The sequence below is a fragment of the Ovis aries genome, chromosome 23, assembly GCF_016772045.2.
Source record: "Ovis aries strain OAR_USU_Benz2616 breed Rambouillet chromosome 23, ARS-UI_Ramb_v3.0, whole genome shotgun sequence".
NCBI lineage: Eukaryota > Metazoa > Chordata > Mammalia > Artiodactyla > Bovidae > Ovis > Ovis aries.
In genome coordinates this window covers 42015506-42038524 of record NC_056076.1, presented here as the reverse complement: position 1 = coordinate 42038524, position 23019 = coordinate 42015506, and the positions used below count along the sequence as shown (strand labels likewise).

The 23019-nt window shown below is 37.6% G+C and overlaps 1 protein-coding gene across 7 annotated transcripts in view; it reads right to left on the bottom strand.

Moving 5' to 3' along the window:
* The window catches only part of ANKRD12 (ankyrin repeat domain 12), a 98931-nt gene that overhangs the window by 12134 nt on the left and 63778 nt on the right, over positions 1-23019 (bottom strand). For all 7 annotated transcript variants that reach the window (XM_060405236.1, XM_060405238.1, XM_027960748.3 and 4 more), the window contains 2 exons: positions 16415-16562; positions 1125-5806 (listed from right to left, as the gene is read on the bottom strand). In XM_060405236.1, the coding sequence (XP_060261219.1) occupies positions 1125-5806; positions 16415-16562 (4830 nt within the window). The remainder of the gene's footprint in view (positions 1-1124; positions 5807-16414; positions 16563-23019) is intronic.

Below are 23019 nucleotides of genomic sequence, written 5' to 3'. Positions count from 1 at the left end.
GGAGTTTATGAAGGACCAGATGGTTATGAAGTCGAATGTGACAGAGAGCAAGCAGAAAGAAAAAGGGAGAGGTCAAGCAATGAGTCAATTCGGAGCTCATGGGGGATCTCTGCCAGTGCACACACAGTGAGAGTGTGAACAGGAAGTAACACAGAGGGGACACTGGGCACAGATCACTCTCTAACGTATGGTGTGAGATCACTCACTAGGCATGACCAAGTGCCACAAGCAAGGGGTAACTTTTTTCTCCATAGGACGAAGGAGACCCAAATATGTTCAGTTGATGGGTAACGGCCAGTGAAAACAGAAACTGTAAAAATATAGTAGCAAGAAGTGTTCTCATAGAGGAAGGTTCCAAAGAAGGCTGGAGGAAATGGAATCAAAAGGACAAGGAAAGGAGTTACCCTTCAGAGAAATAAAAGCATTAGCTCCTTACGGTTGAAAGCAGCAGTCGGTAAAGAACACAATACCGAGGACCAGTGCTGTTCAGTAAGGCAGCACAGACCACACACGACTCCTGAGCACTGACTGATGCATGGCTGGTCTGAACTGAGATGTACTGCAAGCCAGCCTGGTTTCAAATACTCAGCACCAAATATTCACCTATGTAGACTATCTCAAAAGCTCTTCTATACTGATTATATTTTGACATAGAATTGTGGATATATTGGGTGAAATTTATTTCACCCATCTCCTTTTACTCTTTAAAACTTCAAAAGTAAAATCACTCAGTTGTCTCCTACTCTTTGCAACCCCATGGACTATACAGTCCATGGAATTCTCCAGGCCAGAATACTGGAGTGGATAGCCTTTCCCTTCTTCAGGGGATCTTCCCAACCCAGGGATTGAACCCCGGTCTCCCACATTGCAGGCAGATTCTTTAACAGCTGAGCCACCAGGGAAGCCCAAGAATACTGGAGTGGGTAACCTATCCCCTCTCTAGCGGATCTTCCCGACCCAGGAATCAAACTGGGGTCTCCTGCATTGCAGGTGGATTCTTTACCAACTGAGCTATCAGGGAAGTCCCCCATTAACATGCGGTTACTAGAAAACTGAAGACTACACGTGACCTCCATCACATTCCTACCAATGGGGTTCTCAGTGTATCAAGAGAGGCTACTTACTGTGGGTATGCAGATCTTGCTTAAGGGGTTTCCATCCAGGAGATATGACCCATTAAACGTCACGTATTCATCGTAATACTGAGGTGCCTGAGGGATCACACTACATAACAACTTGCGCTTCTCTTCAATCTTTTTTCTTATGTGCAAGTATTCAAAATAGGGATTTGCGCGCTCTGAGCTGTATGGCTGGATCTCATCGAGCTTCAGCGAGTCCACAATGGCAGCCAGGGACTGCTGGGTTTTCTCTTTTGCTTGCAGCAGAGACGGACTCACTTGCACTGGCTGAGGCACCCGAGACACTTTTCTTTTCCGCGGGTGATGAATCTGAGGGTCGTCCTCCTCAGTTAATCTTATTCTTCCTCGAGGGGACGCAGACTCACTGTCTTTGTCTGGCAACAGTGCACAGCTGGCCAGAAGCTGCTTGCTTTGACTGGCTCCTGTGTTTCCTTTGTTTCTGGTCATCCTTTGAGGGATCTGGTTTTCAGGTTTATCATCTTCAGCACTTTCCTCTAGTTCTACTTTAACTAAGTGTCCATATTTATGCATTTCTGGTGGAGCCAATGGCTGTGGATGGTTCTCCAGACTCGATAAAGTACTCTGTTGTGACTCCTCATCCTCGATGGAAAGCAAACATTTCTCACTTTCAGGACAATGTTTTGGATTATCTGGTTCACTCAGGTTTCCTTTTGGCACTCCTGCATTCATTTCACATAAATCAGAATCACACTTATCATTTAAATGAGTCAAACCCAAACTCTCCAGTTTGTTTTCTTTTTCATGTGAAGTATCCTGAGCATCAGAAGTGCTTTTTTCAGCCTCATGGCCACTGGAAGACTTAAACATTAGCTTGCTAAATGCGTAATGAGGATTTGGCTGGGAAGACCCATCACTTCCATTAAAGTCCTTTTCTGATGTCAATACTGGCAAAGTACTAGCTTTCTCGAAATTTGGCGCTGCTTCTTCAACAGTGCTTTCAGAGTACACTGGGACAAAGGCATCTGTCTTCTGAACGTCTGTTAGGACAAAAGTATTTTCCATATCTTTTGTAGGTTCAGTATCAGTATCCAAAACAGAACTGATCATTTGAATTGCATTTTTCTGCTGTAGAATACCTGGTTCTTGAGTGGTGACATAGGACAAAGAAGTATGTCTGGAAATAGATTCAGCATCTGAAAGTGATTGGCCATGAGAAGAGCAAGGTTGCTGGGAAGGGAGAAAGGACGCTGGATCCTGAGCACAAGTGTTTCCTGGCAATTCAGTCTGGTGCACGGACACAAAATCAATATTCTGTTCTCTCAATACTTTGTTTTCAGGATTACAAAAACCCTGAACAGAAGAATCTTGATCAGGTGCAGCAGAATTTGGGCAGCTAAAGTCTCCGGTGTTTAACGACTCCATCTCCCATGACTTACTTTGGATCACACCAACCTGATTAGAGGGCTCTAAGTGCACAGGACTGCCCATCAGCATGCCCATGGGAGCAGCGCCCTTGATGACATTTGTATCAGCAGAATTATATTTGCTGTTTATAGATCTAGTTGGAGAGGCTGCAAAACTGGAATGTATGTTAGACACGCTCAAAAGTTCTCTTTCAGGCACGTTGGAAGATACCTCAGATTTGGGAGAAGGAGAAATATCTCTTGGCACAGCTGAGCCATCTTGACTGCTCTCTTCTGATATTGTTTGGAATTGCTTTGTATGCTCACAAATGACAGAGGGCATGCTACATCTTCGGGCTTCTGCAGCTGATCTCCCTTCATTTGTAACTAGTTTAGCATCTTCAACAGAAGATGCCCGGAGATGGGAAGTCAGAAGCCTGCTAGCATACGATGCTTTAATCCGCTCTGATAGGTCAGTCAGGCTATCTAGCTCCCTGTCATGAAGGGCAGGAGATTTGGCAACTGGCAAAAACGGTGACTGGGAAAAGGACATTTGAGAATCTGAACCCTCTAACATAAAGTCTGAGTCATACTCAACTGGAGGCCTTGGGGTTGTCATTGTAGTAAGGCAGGAATCTTCTGAGCTAGCCACTGAAATCATGGAGACAGACCTGGAGCTGAGACCTGGCTTTTCACTTTCTGATCTAGGAGACCTGTTCAAGCTATTATCTGAAACAAAGGATGACTTGCCTAAACTCATTGTATTTTTGGTGTCCACAGATTGGGATCTATTACTTACAGCATCTTTACAGTGTTTCTCCTTAGTGTAAGTATCAGTCAACTCAGAACTCTTTGATCTAGTAAGTTCTTTATTTTTGGACTCAGCTAGTGCATGCTTTGTTTTTTCTTTATCTTTTACTTTAAGTTCTAAACAATTGCGATTTCTCAACCGTTCCTTTTCTTTCTGCTTAATCTTTTCCTTGTGTTTTCTGTGCCACTGCTCTATTTCCAGGTCTTTAAGGCTTAGCATCCTTTCAAAGCTGGTCTGCATTAAGTCATCATTCACGAGCCTCTTTTCTTTGGGCCGAGTATCTTTTGATGCTGGTGATGACTTAGGTTTAGGCTTATCTGCTTCAGATTTTAGTTTGAGTGAACTACTCAGTTGAATTTTATCCTTATGTTTGTCTCGTTCTTTATATCTATCTATATCTTTTTTATCTTTTTCTTTTCCATCAGGAGTTCTTAAAGGTTCATCTTTTGTTTTTTCTTTGAGAGAGAAAGTTTTTTCATGTTGTGCTTTATTACTGTCTGTTATACTTGACTTTCTCTCTTCCTGGAAGTGTTTGGAATTACTTATATTCACACTGTCTCTAGATTTGTCCTTTTTATCTACCTCCCTATCTTTATTTTTGCTTTTTTCTGATTTAGAATAGTCACTATTATCTGATGGCTTGTTTTTTTTTTCCATCAAGTGCTTCTCTTTGCTCTCTGCTGGATGTCTCTCTTTCTCAGGTTTTTCTTTGTCATGTTTCCTATCCATCTTTTCTCTACTTTTATCTCTGTCATCGTTTTTTTTAATGGTAGTAATGTTTTTTAGCTTCTCACCTTCTCTATGGCATTTTTCTGTGTGATGTGAATATAGCTTGTCCTTTTCTTTTATTCTGTCGACAGAGTCACTAGGATCTAATCTGTCTTTCTCTGACTTATGCTCATGTTTTATCTTCTTCTCTTTTTCAGAATTTTTTCTGTCAGCCCTCTCAATGTCCCTATCTTTGGTTTGAAATCGTTTTTCAGATTTTTCCTTACTTTCTTTCATATGCTTTTCAATTTCTATTTCTTTTTCCCCTGAATGTAACCCTATAGTGTCTTCAGTGGCACTTACACCTAGAGAGCTGAATTCTGTTTCTTTATCTGTAAGTACATTCTCTCTCTCATCTTTTAAATCTTTTATTTTTTCCTCCCTAAAAGATTTCTCACTTTCCTTTTTAATCTTTTCCCGTTCTTCTTTAAAGTTTCTCTCTTTGGAGATATGCTTTTCCTTGGTTGATTTATCATCTTTTATGTTTTTCTCCAACTTTGACTTTTTTTCTAACGTTAGGGACTCATGTTCCATACTTAAAAATAGATCTTCAGTTTCATCACTTTTAAAAAAATTCTCTTTCCAAAACTCTCTATCAAATTCCACACTCCGTTGCAGCTCTTTAGTACCATCCCTACTTTTGTATTTTTCCTTTTCACCTTCAATTTCTTTTTTATGCTTTTCTTTTTCCCTTTCTTTATGTTTTAACTTATGTTTTTTTAATGTTTTACCCTCTTTATCCATTTTTTTCAGTGTGCAATCTGAATTTTCAAATGTTGGACTGTGATCATCATCTTTTATTTTGGCATTTGATTTTTCACCAAATTCTAAGTGGAAATCTTTATGATGTTTGTTTTTTTCCTTATGCTTACAAGATTTTACACTTGAACTTTCTGGCAAGAATTCAGATTCTATATTGTCATACCGAACAAGATCAGGCTGTAATGACATTTCAGAACTTCCTGGTGATAAACAGGTTTTAGAATGTTCTTGTTTTAGTGGTGTTGACTGCTTTTCACTGAGTCCACAAGAATGTTTGGGAGATTTACCACTGGAAATATGAAATAAATGTAATGAAGTATCATCTTTCGGGCTAAAAGATTTCCTAAAATTCCCCTCATCTCTGGTCTTATCTGAACAATCTAGTGCAGTATTAACTGTCAAGTTTGTTACTCTGGTATTTTCTTTCCCCTCTTTTTCTTGCTTCAGCTCTTGGTTCTCTTTATTTTTGTTCTGGTTCTTTAATTTTCTTTTAACTTTGCCTTTCTGTTTGTGTTCATTTGAAACTCCATATTCCTTTTTGGTTTGAATATCAGAATTTGATGTTTCAGGGACAGAACACGGAGCAGAACACTTTTTGTTCTGAAGAATTTCTTCATCTGAACTTTCAGAACTTGAATACAAAACCCTAGATGGCTTTTGTTTTTTACTTTTAAATGATTTAGGATAGAAAGCTTTTTCCTGTTTTGCAAATAAACTACTCTTTTCTACTTCAGATTCATTCTCTTTTCGCAGTTCTTTCCTAAGAATATGCCTGTCATCAATCATTTTATTTATTTCTTCTTCATCATCATCTTTGAACTCATACTCATCAAGGGCAGATGGAAGAGGTGCTTTACTGGGAACTATCTGTTTACTTTCACAGATGAGAGAGTCTTTCTCTGTCTCAGAGTCAATATTTTCATCAACGCTGGAAGGATTTACAGACTGAGCCTCTTCAGAATCTAGAATATGAAAAAGAAAATCTCCTGTTAGTCAAGAGACAACTGTCAGGAAAATAATACTGAGAGAAAAAACATAGCATATACAGCAAATACTTCAATTCTGAAAATTTTTCATATTTACATGTAAATAATACAATGAAAAAATATGTAAGAGCTTTGCTACAGTTTTGTGGAAAAGCTTCAGAGACTCTGCTTTAGTATGATACCTCATGACACCTGTAAAAGCACACAATACACTGGACATACTATAGATACACATATATAAACTAATATTAAAATATATGAACAATATAATTAAAACTCCAAAAGGGCTAGATTCAGGGAAACATTGGCTACTAACGTAAAAAAAAAAAAAAGCATTTTGTGGCCACGCTATGTGGCATGTGGGATTTTAGTTCCCCAACCAGGGATCAAACTGGTGCCCTGAAGGATGGAGACTTAATCACTGGACCAAAAGGGAAGTCTCCTATAAAATTTTATATATATGTACATCTTCTTTTTTCCTGGACAGAGAATATTTAAGTAAAATTCTTTGATGCAGAAAAGATTAACAATCACTAACTTTAAAAGTTTAATAAAAATTAGTTTTATATGCTTCAGAACTTTTTACTACTAAAAGCATAAATGATCAAATGATTCCCATAAGGACAGAACTTGAATAAAGGTGAATGGTTGTTCACAAGAAACATGATTGTCAGCTTTACCACCAGTTAAAAAAAAAAAGAAGAAGAAATATATCCACCAATCACAAAATCAAGATTGTAACAGATAGACTGATATATAATTTGAAAAAAGCTACTTTATTCTTTAGTTCTTTTATAGATTTTTTCCTTCCTAGTTGGGCATCTTTTCTTAGCTGAAATGTATGTTGTATGCATGGAGCCTCCAACTGAAAAGAAAACCCAGGCCTGTAAAATTAAAAGAAAACTGAAGACTCTAACCAAAAGAGGAGAACATCAAACTTCACTTTTTTGGCTAAATATATAACAATATAAAGGTAATCAATTTATTTGAATACATCAAGTTTTCCCTAAAAGTGATCTAGCTCTCAAATATTGTTTACATGGAAATTCAAATTGCAAACGCCATTTTAGAGTGTCTGTAAGGTTCTGAGCACTGGACAAGAGCTCTGGAGAGATGTGGAGAAGATGTGATAATATTCCAACACTATTAAGTGCCAACTGAGTGACAGTTATATTGACATGTGGAATTAAAAAAAGAACATTTTTAGAATGACAGCTGCTTGTAAGCATAACTCCATTCCCAGTTCTTAACACTGCAATACCAAGCATTAAACTGTAGAACTTTATGGTGCAAACAAGGGAACAGCTGTTTTGGAAGTAGTATTTGTTCTGTTCCTCAATTAAATAAATACAAGAATATGTACTTATATGACAGGTGTTATTTTCCTTGTTGGCATCTTATTTACAATTTGTTTTTGAGGACTTTTCTCCCCTTGCAGTTTTTAAGGAGTTGATGTTTTATGGTTTGTATATAACTATTCTATTTATATTCTTTCCCATTAGGTAAGTTTAAATGGAACTGGGAATGATTTTTTCCCTTGTGTATTCCTTTACACCTCAAGTCGACACTAGAATCAATCTTAAGTAAACATTTAGTATGCTTCTCTAGGCACAAAGTGCTCAGCAGGAGGTGTGATGTGATGAAAAGAACACAGCTCTGCAGAGTAACAGTGACTCAGCCTGATGATGGCTCAGATGGCTGCTGGGACCCGGTTGAAAGGATGCAGGTACCCTTCTCCAGTCAGCACCTGGGAAAGGGGAGCAGACTTCTCACAGCAAAAGCACTGAATATTAGGAACTTCAGGCAGACTTCAGGGTGTGAAAACAACTAATGTAACAAAAGGCAGCTCAAACACAGCATGTCCCATTTCATATACAGCTTTTTTTCATTCAATAGTTGCAGACATTTTCTTTTTAAGTTGCATTTTCTTTGTTACTGTTTTTAAGGGCTGCATGTTACACGGAGTTAATATATAATCACGATATACCATGATGACAGTGTGGAGTTACCCCAGGAGGAGGATGGCAGCCTGGCCCTGGCCACTGAGTTGCACCCGCCCACCAGGCTCGCTCCTCTGCGTGTGGGCTCTCAGTACTGCCAATCAGGACCCTGCATGGCTCTCCTAAAGCTGGCCAGTTTGGGACCCCAGAGATGACTCTATGTCTCTGTGATGCCATTCTGCTGGCAGACTAGGTTCAAATCCCTTTTCTTCCCTAAGGAGTCCTAAACCTTTTTTATTTACTTTACCCAGGACTATGGATAAAGCTGGTCTTGGAATTCTGGCGTAGTAGTAAAAACAAACATGTTTGCTCCACCTCTCTTAGGATAGTGAGAACTTCACATAAGAATCCAAATCCTCAAGCCCCTGTACTGAAAATGGCCATGGTCATCGTGATACGACACCGTTTTTAATTTGTTACCAACTTTTTTCATCTTTACTATTTAGTTACTAGGTTTGAATTTGTATTTAGAACAGTTTACTGAATTATTTCTGATAAAAAAGCTCCTTTAACAAATATTATGTTTATCATTGCAACAATTTTCTCTGGGAAATGAGGGAGACAAGTGAGAAATAAGCAATCATTAAAGCATTAAATTTTTCATTAAAGCATTTTGTTATCTGTGAAAAAGTGCTAAATAACAAAATATAAAACTTAATTGATTAAAAATGCAATACATTTGAAAGTTGTTCTTGTACATCTCAAGGCCTTATTTGGAAAATAAATTGAAATCATGGAGATGCAACAAGCAAAACCCAGATTTTGAGAAAAATTACCAGGCAAATGATTTTTGCAACAACAAAAAATTACAAGAACAAAAGAACGGAAGGGGATATTTACATGACACGGTGAATTCTCAAAATCTAATTCACACACTATCTGTACTATAATCTACTCCTTTCTTGATAAATTCTTCACAAATATCTCTGACACTTTGTTCTAAAATATGACAATTGCTCGTTGCTGTCACTTGGGAATTTTTCATCAAAATCTGAATCTTTGCATTTTCCCCTTAGACTTTTTTTAACCTTGCACTTTAGTTGCGAATGAAATTTTAGGTTCAAAATAATTTTCATACAACGCTGAGCCTGAAGCTGCACCCATCTTCTCACAACAGCTTTTAAGAACAAGAAATCAGTCACTCTGACTCTGATTCTGTGCCTCTGATTCTGGGAGTTTGTAAAATTTTAAACAATCTTTATCCTTGAAGTCGTGATGTAACTTGATGTGGGGTTTTCCCTTTTCATGCTTTTTGTTTTTGCTTTGTACATTCCCCTTTGATCTACAAATATCTTTCTTCAGTTAAGAGACATCTTCTTCAACTAAAAAAATTATTTTCTTCCCAACAATTATTATTTAAAAATAATATTGGATATGCTGGGTATGGTCTTTTTTTAAACCATTTTTCTCATATTCCTAATGTACTTTTCAATGTTTTATGTGTTGCCCTTCTCTTAAGATCTCAAATTAGATCTTCAGTGATGTCCAGTTTATTATTTAACCCTATATGGAATGCTTACTTTCAGTAATGAAAAACATATTTCAAGGACTTTCCTGGCCAACTTTTTCAAGGTGGCCTGTTAGGGTTATTGGATCGACAGCCCCCACCACTATCCCAGCATCTCCAAACGCACTGAGAACTTACCCTTCTGCTTCCTATGTAATTTTCATTCTCCAGATCAACTGTTGTGCTTGTTCATTTTGGCCCTTCTTGTTTGTCTTTCAGTTGATTTTCCTCAACTCACTGGATTTCTTTTCATACTGATAAAGGGAAAAACTGGTTTCTTCAGCAGTTTAATGGAGGACCTCTACAGCAGGCGTCCCCTGCATGTGCTCCTTGGTCCCTCTAACCGCAGTCTGTTGCTGAGAATGCGCCTGCAACAAGCTGGCTCTGAACTTCAGAGCCCCCGGGGCTCCACTGGGAGGGATATTTGAGTTGTTGCTTTGCTCCGCAATACTCTACTAACCACAACCAGTATACCGAACCTGATTACATAAATATAACTTACGTTCTAGTCAAGGAAGTAACATTAGAAAAAAACACCTGCATTTTAGGAAACATATCTTTATAGCTTCCATATCCCTAAATTGATTGTAAAATGCAGTCTAGAGACAGGAAAATAAAATATTGGGTAATTTTATACAGCTTATTCTAAATCTCCATTTCTAAAGCTCAATTTAAAATAAAATAAACCTCAATTTTCCTAAGTAAAGGTTATTTTAATTTTACTGTATAGGAAAAAAGTAGTCATGTTTAGTACATTTATTTGGAAGTAAGTATGCTATATGGGAATATATTTTCACTGTATTTCTACAGTAACAGGTACAGGTAAAGGAGTTACAGCAAAGAACTACGGGGTGAGCTGGGGAGAGAAGAGAGTATAATCAATAGGTGAAAACACTATGTCTAAAAGCGAAATTGACATAAAAAGTAAAACCAAGTACCCCACTACTCTGTACACTCCCTTAGTTATACATGGCCTTTCTATCAATGTATCAGTCACACAAAAATGAAGTCTATAAAGTATAAATTAATCAAGACTGTCCCCCTCTGAAAATATGACTGGTATCACTACAAAAAATTTGATGTCACTAAAGGAAACTGACAAAAATCACCCAGTCTCGGCTATTTCATCAATACGTGTGTGTGTATATATATATATATATATATGCATATATATTTTTTAATATATATTACATGGAGGTCCTTTAAACCATGAGTAGGTAAAACAGGATGATACAGCTAAGGCTAAACTCATTTATTTGTATACATATATGTAATATTTTAAGTTAAAGGTCTTTTTTAAGAATTCTGCCCAAATGTACCCTTCAGAGAGTTTTAGTCTTAAATAGTCAGCAATATCTCAAGGACTAAAATAATGTGACAGACTCACTTTAAGTTGCTAGGCATTGGTAGAAATGCAGTTTATAAGACAAACCATCAATCTAATATATTTTTAACAAAAAATCAATTCATTCTGAATTTGCAATAAGCCATTTTATGTATGTTGGGCAAATACACTTAAAATTTCTTGATTATATTTAGATAAACTTCAAAGAGAGATATTGAGATTATTATTTTATGTAACACAAAAATTTAAAGACATATTCATTTGCAGATATCCAAACAACATACTAGCTGCAGTCACAATTTCCCATGTATTTTTCTGATATATGAGCAAGTAAAAAATGTAGAACTATGCAATTTTTATAGACACTACTAAAGAGCAAATGCTTATAATATGGTAATTTAGGTACAATAATTTCTTTCCCTTTTTCTCCACTTAACAAAATTTGACAAATAAAATTTTAAAAAGACATTCAACCTTGAATTTAAAACTCTTAAGCTTTAGAGTTAGGTTGATATAATGAATCTACATAAAACGCATGATAAAACCTGTACTGATTTTAAAGTATTGGCTTTCAAATAAGAGAACTATAGAGGTTTTGGCTGTTTAAGGTTAAGGTAGAAGTAGTTGGTGATATTTAGAGAAACGTGTGAAGAGTTAAAATCAGAACTCTGTGTATAAAGTGTACCATATATATCACAAAACAGAGGAGAAAAAGCAGAGTATGCAAAACATGGTGACAGAATTTCTTTTAACTAATCACTAAAGAATATCTTATTGCCTATTATGCTGTATGCTCAGCCCTCTGCACATCACATGCCTTTTCATTTCTTGTAAGCACCTATACCACAGTAAGATGGGTGAAGAATAAAAGTTGTTGAACACCAAGCACAGTGCTTACTCTATGTGACCTCTACCTGTAGTCTTTATGCTTCGAAGGTTAAAAGAAGCTTGTTTTAAAACTTCCTCAGGTGGGTCTTCTTCCTACTTACAGTTTAATTGTTAACATCACATAATCCATTTAATAAAAATTTCTGGTCTATTTTGACTTAAGTAATTGTTTTTTGAATCTCTTGATTTATTAACTGTTATAATTCCATATCTGCATGAATGGTCATATTTTCATAGTTCCTGAAATATAAAACTGAGGATATGAGTTTAACAAATATGACAATATATTTAGAATAGTTACAATCTTTTAACATTAGGAAAATAAAGCTTTGAATTACTGGTCATTTTGTGTACTTTATAACACAGAAATGCACTCAGCAAACACCAGAGGTAAACATATCACTGTCTTTTTAGAAACTTCTTAATCTGTCTCATGGTAGACTCTAAACACAGACTGCCTACTTATGATGGAGTATTTCCTTGCTTAATCCGAAGCATGCAAGTGAGCAAAGCTTATAGCAGTGGCTTAATAAACATGGCCAGATTACTGGCAGTCAAAGCAATGTAAGAAAAGGGTGAACAATTATTTTTAACAATGCCTGGCATTTTCAACTTTACCCACTGGGCACTTTGTTTACATAATAAAACAGGGTCTGCAAACCTGCAGCAGAATCTTTGGCAATTAATGAGTATAGAAAGCATGGGGAGGGGCACAGTGCGACACAGAGTCACCCACTTCTCTGGTACCGTAATTCTGGTTCAGGAGCATGGTCTAGTTCTCGGAATATGACTCAGCTTTCAGCAGGTTAAGTAAGTAAATGAAGTCGCTCAGTCGTGTCCGACTCTTTGTGACCCCGTGGACTGTAGCCTATCAGGCTTCTCAGTCCATGGGATTCTCCAGGCAAGAATACTGGAGTCGGTTACCATTTCCTTCTCCAGGGGATCTTCCCGACCTAGGGATCGGACCCGGGTCTCCTGCATTGGAGGCAGATGCTTTAATCTCTGGGCCACCAGAGAAGATTCAGCAGGTTAACAAGAAGCAAATATCTGTAGCAAATCCTATTATCAGATAGAATTTCTGTCAGGAAGGTAATATGGAATAAGATTGTGGTCAAAGGGCAGAGGTTAGGGGGGAAAACCACAGAATTATGCAGATTTAAGTGCTGTACACTTATATGCAAATCAGTTGTACTGACCAGGACATGAATTCCTCCAACAATATCATATATATCTGATGTGCATGACATAAAATGACTACTCAAGGAGGTTCACGAACTTGGGCCACCCTGCACATTGTTTATTACTAATCTGTGATGAAATGATGAAGTAACAGGCTTGTATCAGAGGAAATCAGCGACGTCACAAGCACACTCTGAGCTCATCGGACAGATACCTCTTGTCAGAGCATTCTCCTCTCTGATGAAAGAAGCCGTGCACTGGCATATATTCTGGCACAAGCTCTGTGCCCTGAGGACCTGACACTCTGCAGAACAGTCACAAAGCACAACACCTAATGGGATAAGCCAAACTCTAAAATGTTTCCTACAGAATGCCTCTTTACTCCAAATTTAAGTTCTGAAATCCACAACCAGTTATACTCTCTAACTTTGCAACACTTAAAGTGTATCTGTCACATGGATGACGTACATACAAAATGGGTAACAATGCTGTCAAGCTTTACATGTACAAATGTCTATGGGCAGTCAAATTAATACTCCATTAAATATTAATACATTCTGAATTTAGAGATGTTTAATCTGACAAGGACCTCATGTAAATTAAACAATAAATTTGGGTATTTTCATCAGTCTTTTTCAGCAACTTCAAAATCTTTGTATGATACTTACGGATGATTTTTACTGATGATTTTTAAATCATTCCTTGAGGGATTTTGATCAAGCAATAATTCAGGCACATTCACCATGTGGAAAATAAGTATGCTGAAAAATCAATACATAGCTGATGAACACATGAAACAGTATCAGTGAAAATAAAAAACGGTTCTAAAAGACGTGCTTTACTCTAATGAAACACGTAAGTTCAAATAAAATACCTAACTTCTTCCAAGGGAAAATTTATTGCAGCACTTCTTTCTCAAAGAAAGATTTTTAACCAAAGCTGCTTTTCACTGCTATTGTTTTCTGAAGAGACCAGGATTACAAAGTCCATAGGCATAATAAATGGGAGAATTAACATATCATATAGAATGTTTCTCTTCTTCAAATCTTATTTTCTTACTTCCCTATGGAAACTACATAATTCAGTTATTATAATCCTTATTTCATACAGTGCAAAGATGTTCAACTGACTTTCAGTTTGCACCTGGCAGATGGATTTACAAATACTTTGAAATTAAAGACGTGACAGGGGTTAGGAGATAATCATGTTAGTATCTCCATTTCCTTCACCAGCTATGTCCTCCAAGCTCACAGATGGCCCCTCCATGCTGAAGCACCAGAGGAGACCTTTCTGTTGCCAGACCAGGTGTTCCCAGACTCACCCAGTCTCCTTAATGGACAAACTCAGTCTACAGGTTCAGCGACTCTGGATTTGTGGGTAATGGAAGCTTCTGGCATAATCCCTAAGGCCCAATTACCCCTTCCTCCAATTAAACAAATATTTGTTAAGCAATGTCTATGTACCAAACACTTCAGTCTACATTTATTGGAGGGTGAAGGAGAGAAAATATACACAAAAAGGAAAGTTGCCACCTTTACAATTCCTCCTATAGTTTTAGCTCCCATCATTACAATTTCCACTACTAAACACTGCTGTCAAAGCTTTAAATAACATGTTTGTCTCTCTCTATTCCTCCCTCCCCCATGTTTCTTCTCCTTATAATTAGCCCCCCTTTTGGACGGGTGATAGTCAAGCAGAAGCCTTGATCCTTTCCTAAGTGGAATACGAGAACAATCACTATTGCCGGCCCCTTTCAGAACTACTGAAAACATACCAGGCATTTCCCCTAACATATCATCTTGAGAATTTCTCAGTATTTAAAAAACCCAATATCCTGAACCTTTTATGTGCTATTCACCTTAACTGAGTTTTGTACAAAATTCCCCTGGAGAAGTACCTATTAAGTACACAATTAAAATTTTAGTCTTGTCCATTTTTTAAAGTCTGACATGGTGTTTTAAGTCATTTTTATTTTTTTCTACAAGTCCTCCCTCTTTTCGTACAATCCAGCTGGGAGAAGATGCTGGGTGCAGCTCAGCACACTCGTCTGTCTGGGCCCCTCCTGCCAATGGCAGCAGGATCTGACCCGGAGGACTGAGGAGAGGAGCAGAGAGTCTCTCCAGCAGGAGGGCAGGCAAGGGTTTCATCCTCTTTCTAATTTAATGTTGGCAACTACTGATGCTCAATGCTCCCAGACATCAACTAACAGGGGGCTGCAAAGTGGTCAGTCTCTCTTGTCATTCTTTTAGCTGGAGTAATCTTATAAGAAAACATTTCTTCTCATCATAATGAGGTTACCCAGTGGTAAGAGTTCATACAGGAATATGGAAGCAAAATAAATGATTGACTTTTCCCCTTTTTTGCCTATTTTTTAAGATAACAAACTGGTTCTTTGGTAACCATGAATTAATTTAAAAATTCACCATGAAAGATTCATGAATTTATACATGTTCAATGGGTTTCAAATCTTTGCAATTAACACCCTTACTGAAGCTCAAACTTTCCCATTTTTGGCCAGTGGAGAACTGTTCCAAGCTGTCTAAGGCCTTCTGACAAAACCTGAAATCTGAAATAAGGAGATGTTCTATATTTCCTGCCCTAGACTTAGTTTAGCATCATCCATTGTTTTCCAAGAAAGTCTGGCTTTCTTTTAGGAGAAAATATTTCCCAATTATAATCTGGGTACCAGGAATGACTACTGCTACTGTCTTTGTCAGCTTTAGATCTTTTCAACAGATCTAAATTTGTATTTTAGTTTTAATTTGGAAATAATTTCAACTCACAAAAAGTTAGAAAATAAAAAATAATAAACACTATGAATCCTTTATCTAGGTTTTCCTATTAACACTTTACTCTTCTTGCATTATACTTTCTTTCTATATATAACATATGTGTATAAATACATTTTCTTCCTTAACTATATGAGGGTAAATTACATATATAATGGCTCTTTACCCTATATACTTCAGAGAGTATTTTGCAAGACATAAAGATATTATTTGTTACAGCACAGTTGCCAATTTCATGAATTTACACTGAAACAACACTAATCTACTGTCCATAATCCTTGCTAAATGATGTAATATCTTTTATAACTATTTCCCCCCTCCACAACAGAAACCAGTCCTGGAGCAGGTATGTTTTTTACTTATCGGTTTTTTAAAAACTCTGAGTATGCCAAAAGTTTTCTCAAATACTCTTCTTGGATCTTCCCTTTTTAAAACTGTGATTGTAAAATTGTGCCGCAATTTTACAACAATGACCAGAATTCAACCACCTAAACACAAAAATAAAAATACAAAGGTGACTCATCAATGCCAGGAAGGGTCTGGTGAGCAGTGCTCTAATTGATAAAAGGATTAAAATAATTCAGACGTGGTACAGCTAGCAGTGGCAGTGTGTAGCAGTGCTGGTAACTATTAATGGGGAGAGAGTCTGCAACAGGCTCGAATCTGACATCAGCAATTTGTGGGGAAAAGAAATCACAGAAATAGGGCAAGAGCATCAGGACTCCATTTACACGGAAGACGTGGAGACAGGACCTCAACTGAGGTTACCAAACTCACCATTCTGAACAGCTAGAGTGCTAGGTGTTACAAAGCAGAAGTACAACATTCTACTAAAATAGCATGTTAACAGGTGAACGGAGACCATGTGGAACAAACCTGTGTAACTCTCATCATCATCAGACAAAGGCACCTCTCTTTTCAGCAACAACTCCAGCTCCTCTGTTTCTGCCACATCCACTGGACGCTCCCCATGTTTATTAGCTTGAAAAGGGTTTCCACCATGACGAAGCAGCAGTTTCACAATCTGCAACATTTAACAGTAGGAAGACTCAGTCCTTTCGTAGACTGCATTATTTCAACCATTCTCCCGATTACAAGCATAGTCTCCTCCTGCTCTGTCTACTCTGCCTCCTTCCCCAGTATCTATTCTAAATCATAATTATTCTGAAGTTCCATTTTCACTGCCATCCCCCTTCTGATTGCATCTACTACCAAGACAGTTGCTCCTTAAAATTGAGGTTGGGCTATCTTAGCACTGAATCTCATGATTTTTCTTCCTGTTTCATCGAACATTTGACAAATATTTACTGAGTACCTATTAACAATGACTGCATCAAGTTCTGCAGATAAATCAATGAACAAGAGTAACAAGCTCCCTGGCCTCTTGCAATGTACAGGCTACAGGAATTCTCAAAAGAAGTATTTCCCCTGTTTAAGGCAACCAGCCCTACACCAAGGCTCGTTAATAATCTTCTTGTCTCCATCTCCCTGGAATGTAAACTATCACTAACTGATATGAGATTACTTAAAAATTCATGAAGCTTAAAATGCAAGGCCTCTGACTTTCATGATCCCCTTACATGGCCCTGTATCTTTCTAGTCATTTCTTAAAGAACCTCGACCCCCAAAATTACATAAGCTTTGGGCTCCACAAACCAAGATGTGCCTGGTTAGTCATTTCGTTTTTTTGGTTTTTCTTTCTTTCTTCCTATTCCACTTCTTTTCTATATTAAAACCTCTTTTTTGATTGACTCATTTCTAGAAACCAATCTTTCCAGTTCATTTCTCTTTTGCCTTAACACAATAATGGGAATAAAGAAACAGACTTTAAAAAAAGAAACTGTTTAAGCCTATACTCTTCTCCTCCACCTAAACCTCTCTTCTTTCCTGAACAGTCAAGCTCCTGGACAGTGTTTACCCTTGCAGCCTTGACTACTTCTTTCTTACTGGCCCTTCACCCTTCCACCTACAATTATGTTGCCATCAGTCCAGTGAAATCTAAGCCACAGGTGATTTCCCCAGGGCTCTGTCCTTGATTCACTTGACTCGTGCTCTGTTCTACATCATCTCCCTGGAGCGCTCACCACCCACTCTGAATGAGATGACAATTACACAATCCATCCATCCATTTTCATTCTCGTGCTCATTCTTTCTTAGCCCTCTTCAGCTTCAGAACCAAATATCCAAGTGTTCTTTCGATATATTGTATTTTAATACAAACGTTGAAACCAATTGGTCCCAGAGTTCATTAAACTTGCACCCTTATCTTTTATCTTTTCTATTCTTAGTGACTAGCACCAAAATATACCCAGTCACTGAAGCCAGAACGATGGGAGTCATCACTGATTCTTGTTCTTCATTCATTGTTGCTGTTTAGTCACTGATTTTTGTCCTTCACTTTTGTGATCCCATAGACTGTAGCCCACCAGGTTCCTCTGTCCATAGGATTATTCAGGCAAGAATACTGGAGTGGGTTGCTAGTCCCTTCTCCAGGGGATCTTTCTGACCAAGGGATCGAACCTGCATCTTCTGCATTGGCAGGAGGATTCTTTACCACTAGCACCACCAGCGAAGTCCTTTTCACTCATATTCCTCATCAGATAGCTGAGAAGTATTATTAATTCTGCTTCTGTAACATCTCTTTTGCTTTGAGCTTTTATTTCCAGTGACATGAGTGTTTTCTGTCATAGGTAAATCTGTACTATAATTTATTAACACATTTCTGCCCTTATCCAAGACCATAAACTTTATGTGAAATCTTTGTTCGTCTTTGTATTCTCAATACACAACTATGATGTTTTCTGGTATATAGCGCATCTTTTTCAAAAAACAACATTAAACAAGATGCTACAAATCAGGAATTTCTAACAAATGAAAGTATTTAAGAGTAACAATGATTCACAGTGAAATAAAAATGAAAAATTGTTTCTAGGCTATGGAAGAATAAACCATCAAAACAGAACATTTGAAATGTAAGAATACAAAAAGAAAACAAATAAGTCATGATCAATTGTTAATGTTCAATTTTCGTATTTTCATAAAATTATTTTTTATAAGATCAAATAGCTTTTCAAGGGTGCTAGTGAGAAACAATTGTCCCTGATATTTATCTTCGAATGCTTAAATATCACACCTAGCATGCTGCTTCCATATTTTTCAGTTTTAGGTGTTGTCTACTGTTTTACAATGGAAGACAGGGACTCAGCTCTCGTTTATCAACTGCACCACTGTACTCCTATACATAACCATTCCCTCTCCTCCTAACTTTCCAAAACAGTCATATTATTTTGTGTGTGTATATTATGACTAATATAAATACTGAACCAAGTAGCATATCATGACTAAATTTTCATTCTTACACAAGTCATTTTATCCCAGAGTTAACTATCTTCATTTTTCATTTGCTCAGTGTTCTACATACTTATCTTTAACTCATCCCCCATTCTGCTACAAGCACAGATCCCTTCAGTTCCACACACAATCACTGTTTCTGTTAAAGTCCTTCTCCAAGCCTTCTCACTTACTTTCAAATGGACTGGCTGCTGTCTAGATTTGCTTCTCATCTGTCATCTTCCTTCATCCTATCATCCTAGAAACACCCTTTCCTCAGTTTTGTGTTGAATTCTTTAAATCGTATCTTCTTTGTTGGTTTATGCCATTTTGTTGAAACAATACCTCCAGGAGATTCTTGAGAAATGGTTAAATAATCTGAGATTTTTTTTGTACGTGTCAGAAAATACCTCTACTCTATTCTCACTTGAGTAATACTTACTTTGGACACAGAATAGTTTCCCCTCCAATTTTAAAGGCATGAGCATTATCTTTTAGCTTCTAGTGCTGTTATTGAAAAGTCTGACACCATTCCGATTTTTTTACCTTTACATGGAACTTGCTTTTTCTCTCTGTAAGCTAGAGGACATCCTTTGCCCCTATGGTTCTGAAATCCCAGGATAATGAAATTTGATCTCAGTCTTTTTAACATTCATGCTGGGCATTCAATTACCCTTTCAATCTGAAGACACCTGTTCTTTCAGTTCTGAGAAAATTCCTGCTTTTATATCTGATAAAGTCCTGTGTTTTCATTGATCTGTCTTCTAAGAACTCTTTAAGACACTGGATCTCCTGAATTAATCTTTTTTCTCATTTCCCCTCCTCCATCTTTGTCTATTTCCTGGTTTCTGGGAGGTTTTCTCAACTTTAACTTTCAATATTCTATTTTTCATCCTGTTATTTTGTTAATTTCTAAGAGCTTTTTTTTTGTTAATTTGCTAATTTTCGTTATTTAGCAAGCCTTCAGTTTTTGTTTCATGGCTACAAGAAACTCTCATCTCTTTGGGAAAGGTAATGAAATTTTTTTTTTGAAGTTTCTCTTGGTCTGTGTCCTCCAAGTTACTACTTTTCTATTTGCCTGTTCTGGTCTTTACCTTCCGTATCAGAGACCTTTCTCAAAGGTCAGGTGATCAACGGCTGTCCACATTTAAGACTAAGGAACTAAAAGACTTTCTGTAAGTTTTCTAGGCCTAGGTAGGACTTGCTGATAGGTGGACTTTGTGCTAATGTGATATGGCTGGGCCACTTCATCGGAGCCCCTCTTGGCTAGCTCATTTTTCTATGGAGAAATCTCTCAATTCATGTCTTACTGTCACCATTCTGCTTGACTGAGGTCTTAACGTTAATAAGCTGACATTTAATCCTTACTTCCAACTATTCTTGTAGTATGTCAGTCCAGACAGTATGGTTTATACTTCTTAGAAAATAAACCTTCAATCAAATCAAATCTGCCAGGGAGATGTAGTCATCTGGCTGTGAACGGTTAAGAAGGGCTATGAGGGTCAAAAACAGTTTGATTCAATCCTCTTGTTTTCTTATTCAACAGGCATTTCCTGGTGAACCCAGCCATCAATTGCTGAGCTTCAGTTTTTCTGGGATTTTGTGCTGAAATGGCTTTGGCTTCAATTTTCTTGGACTTTTTTAAATCAGGAAGAGCTGGTAAATTTGGTCTGTAGGCCACATCTGGCCTGCTGACTAAGAATAATTATATTCTTATAAAATACTTTAAAAAATTGATAAAGGAGAAATATAAAGGGAGACACAGGAAAAAGAGCAAGGGGAAGAAGGGAGGAGGTATTTACTATCTGGCTCTCTACAGAAAGTTTGCCAAACCCTGTTTTATGTAGTCACCACTCAGTCCTCAAATTTCTATCTCCCTAAATACTGGTTTCCTGTTTCATCTGTTCTTTGTCTTTGTGGGTCCATGTTCTTTAAAATCTCACCTTACTATCATTTGAGAGGTTTGAGAAGGTAACTGAAGGCAAAAACCTTTAGTTATTATAAATATTGGTATAGTGAACATCTTCACAAATTGAAATATTTCCCCACCACATTTCTAGCCTTATTTCCTTAGGCTAGAGTCCTAGTTTGAGAAAACAGAAGATCTTGATATTGCTGAATGCTTTCTATACCTATTAGGAAATAATTTTTAAAATATTTATTCCTATGATGGGACAATTAGTTCACTCAAGCATGCTACAAAAACCCTAATCTAAATAACTGATAAAGGACAGAAATGGTATGGACTTCACAGAAGCAGAAGATATTAAGAAGAGGTGGCAAGAATACACAGAAGAACTGTACAAAAAGATCTTCATGATCCAGATAATCACGATGATGTGATCACTAATCTAGAGCCAGACATCTTGGAATGTGAAGTCAAGTGGGTCTTAGAAAGCATCACTATGAACAAAGCTAGTGGAGGTGATGGAATTCCAGTTGAGCTATTTCAAATCCTGAAAGATGATGCTGTGAAAGTGCTGCACTCAATATGCCAGCAAATTTGGAAAACTCAGCAGTGGCCACAGGACTGGAAAAGGTCAGTCTTCATTCCAATCCCAAAGAAAGGCAATGCCAAAGAATGCTCAAACTACCGCACAATTGCACTCATCTCACATGCTAGTAAAGTAATGCTCAAAATTCTCCAAGCCAGACTTCAGCAGTACATGAACTGTGAACTCCCTGATGTTCAAGCTGGTTTTAGAAAAGGCAGAGGAACCAGAGATCAAATTGCCAACATCCACTGGATCATGGAAAAAGCAAGAGAGTTCCAGAAAAACATCTCTTTCTGCTTTATTGACTATGCCAAAGCCTCTGACTGTGTGAATCACAAAAAACTGTGGAAAATTCTGAAAGAGATGGGAATACCAGACCACCTGACCTGCCTCTTGAGAAATCTGTATGCAGGTCAAGAAGCAACAGTTAGAACTGGCCATGGAACAACAGACTGGTTCCAAATAGGAAAAGGAGTACGTCAAGGCTGTATATTGTCACCCTGCTTATTTAACTTATATGCAGAAACACTGGACTGGAAGAAACACAAGCTGGAATCAAGATTGCCGGGAGAAATATCAATAACCTCAGATATGCAGATGACACCACCCTTATGGCAGAAAGTGAAGAGGAACTAAAAGCCTCTTGATGAAAGTGAAAGAGGAGAGTGAAAAAGTTGGCTTAAAGCTCAACATTCAGAAAACAGAGATCATGGCATCCGGTCCCATCACTTCATGGGAAATAGATGGGAAACAGTAGAAACAGTGTCAGACTTTATTTTGGGGGCTCCAAAATCACTGCAGATGGTGACTGCAGCCATGAAATTAAAAGACACTTACTCCTTGGAAGGAAAGTTATGACCAACCTAGACAGCATATTCAAAAGCAGAGACATTACTTTGCCCACAAAGGTCCACCTAGTCAAGGCTATGGTTTTTCCTGTGGTCATGTATGGATGTGAGAGTTGGACTGTGAAGAAGGCTGAGTGCCGAAGAATTGATGCTTTTGAACTGTGGTGTTGGAGCAGACTCTTGAGAGTCCCTTGGGCTGCAAGGAGATCTACCCAGTCCATTCTGAAGGAGATCAGCCCTGGGATTTCTTTGGAAGGAATGATGCTAAAGCTGAAACTCCAGTACTTTGGCCAGCTCATGCGAAGAATTGACTCATTGTAAAAGACTCTGATGCTGGGAGGGATTGGGGGCAGGAGGAGAAGGGGACGACAGAGGATGAGATGGCTGGATGGCAACACTGACTCGATGGACGTGAGTCTGAGTGAACTCCGGGAGTTGGTGATGGACAGGGAGGCCTGGCATGCTGCGATTCATGGTGTCACAAAGAGTCGGACACGACCGATCAACTGAACTGAACTGAAATAATCAATACTTTACAGATCATCCTCACATGCAAACAATTACTTATTCTAAAAAGAATTTAAAGTAACAAAGTTGCTTAAAATAGCAGGCAGCATATTAGAAGTAGGTAAAAATATTGAGACAAGAAGAAAATAATGGTAGGTAGTATCTAAAACAGAACCAGGAATAGGGCTATTATAAGAACATATATTATGAAGTACTATACACTTGAGAAAGGTAGGCCAAAGATTAGGTTCTTAGTAAGCTATGTTAAGAAAAGTAATCTTCTCTTACTATAAATAATTTA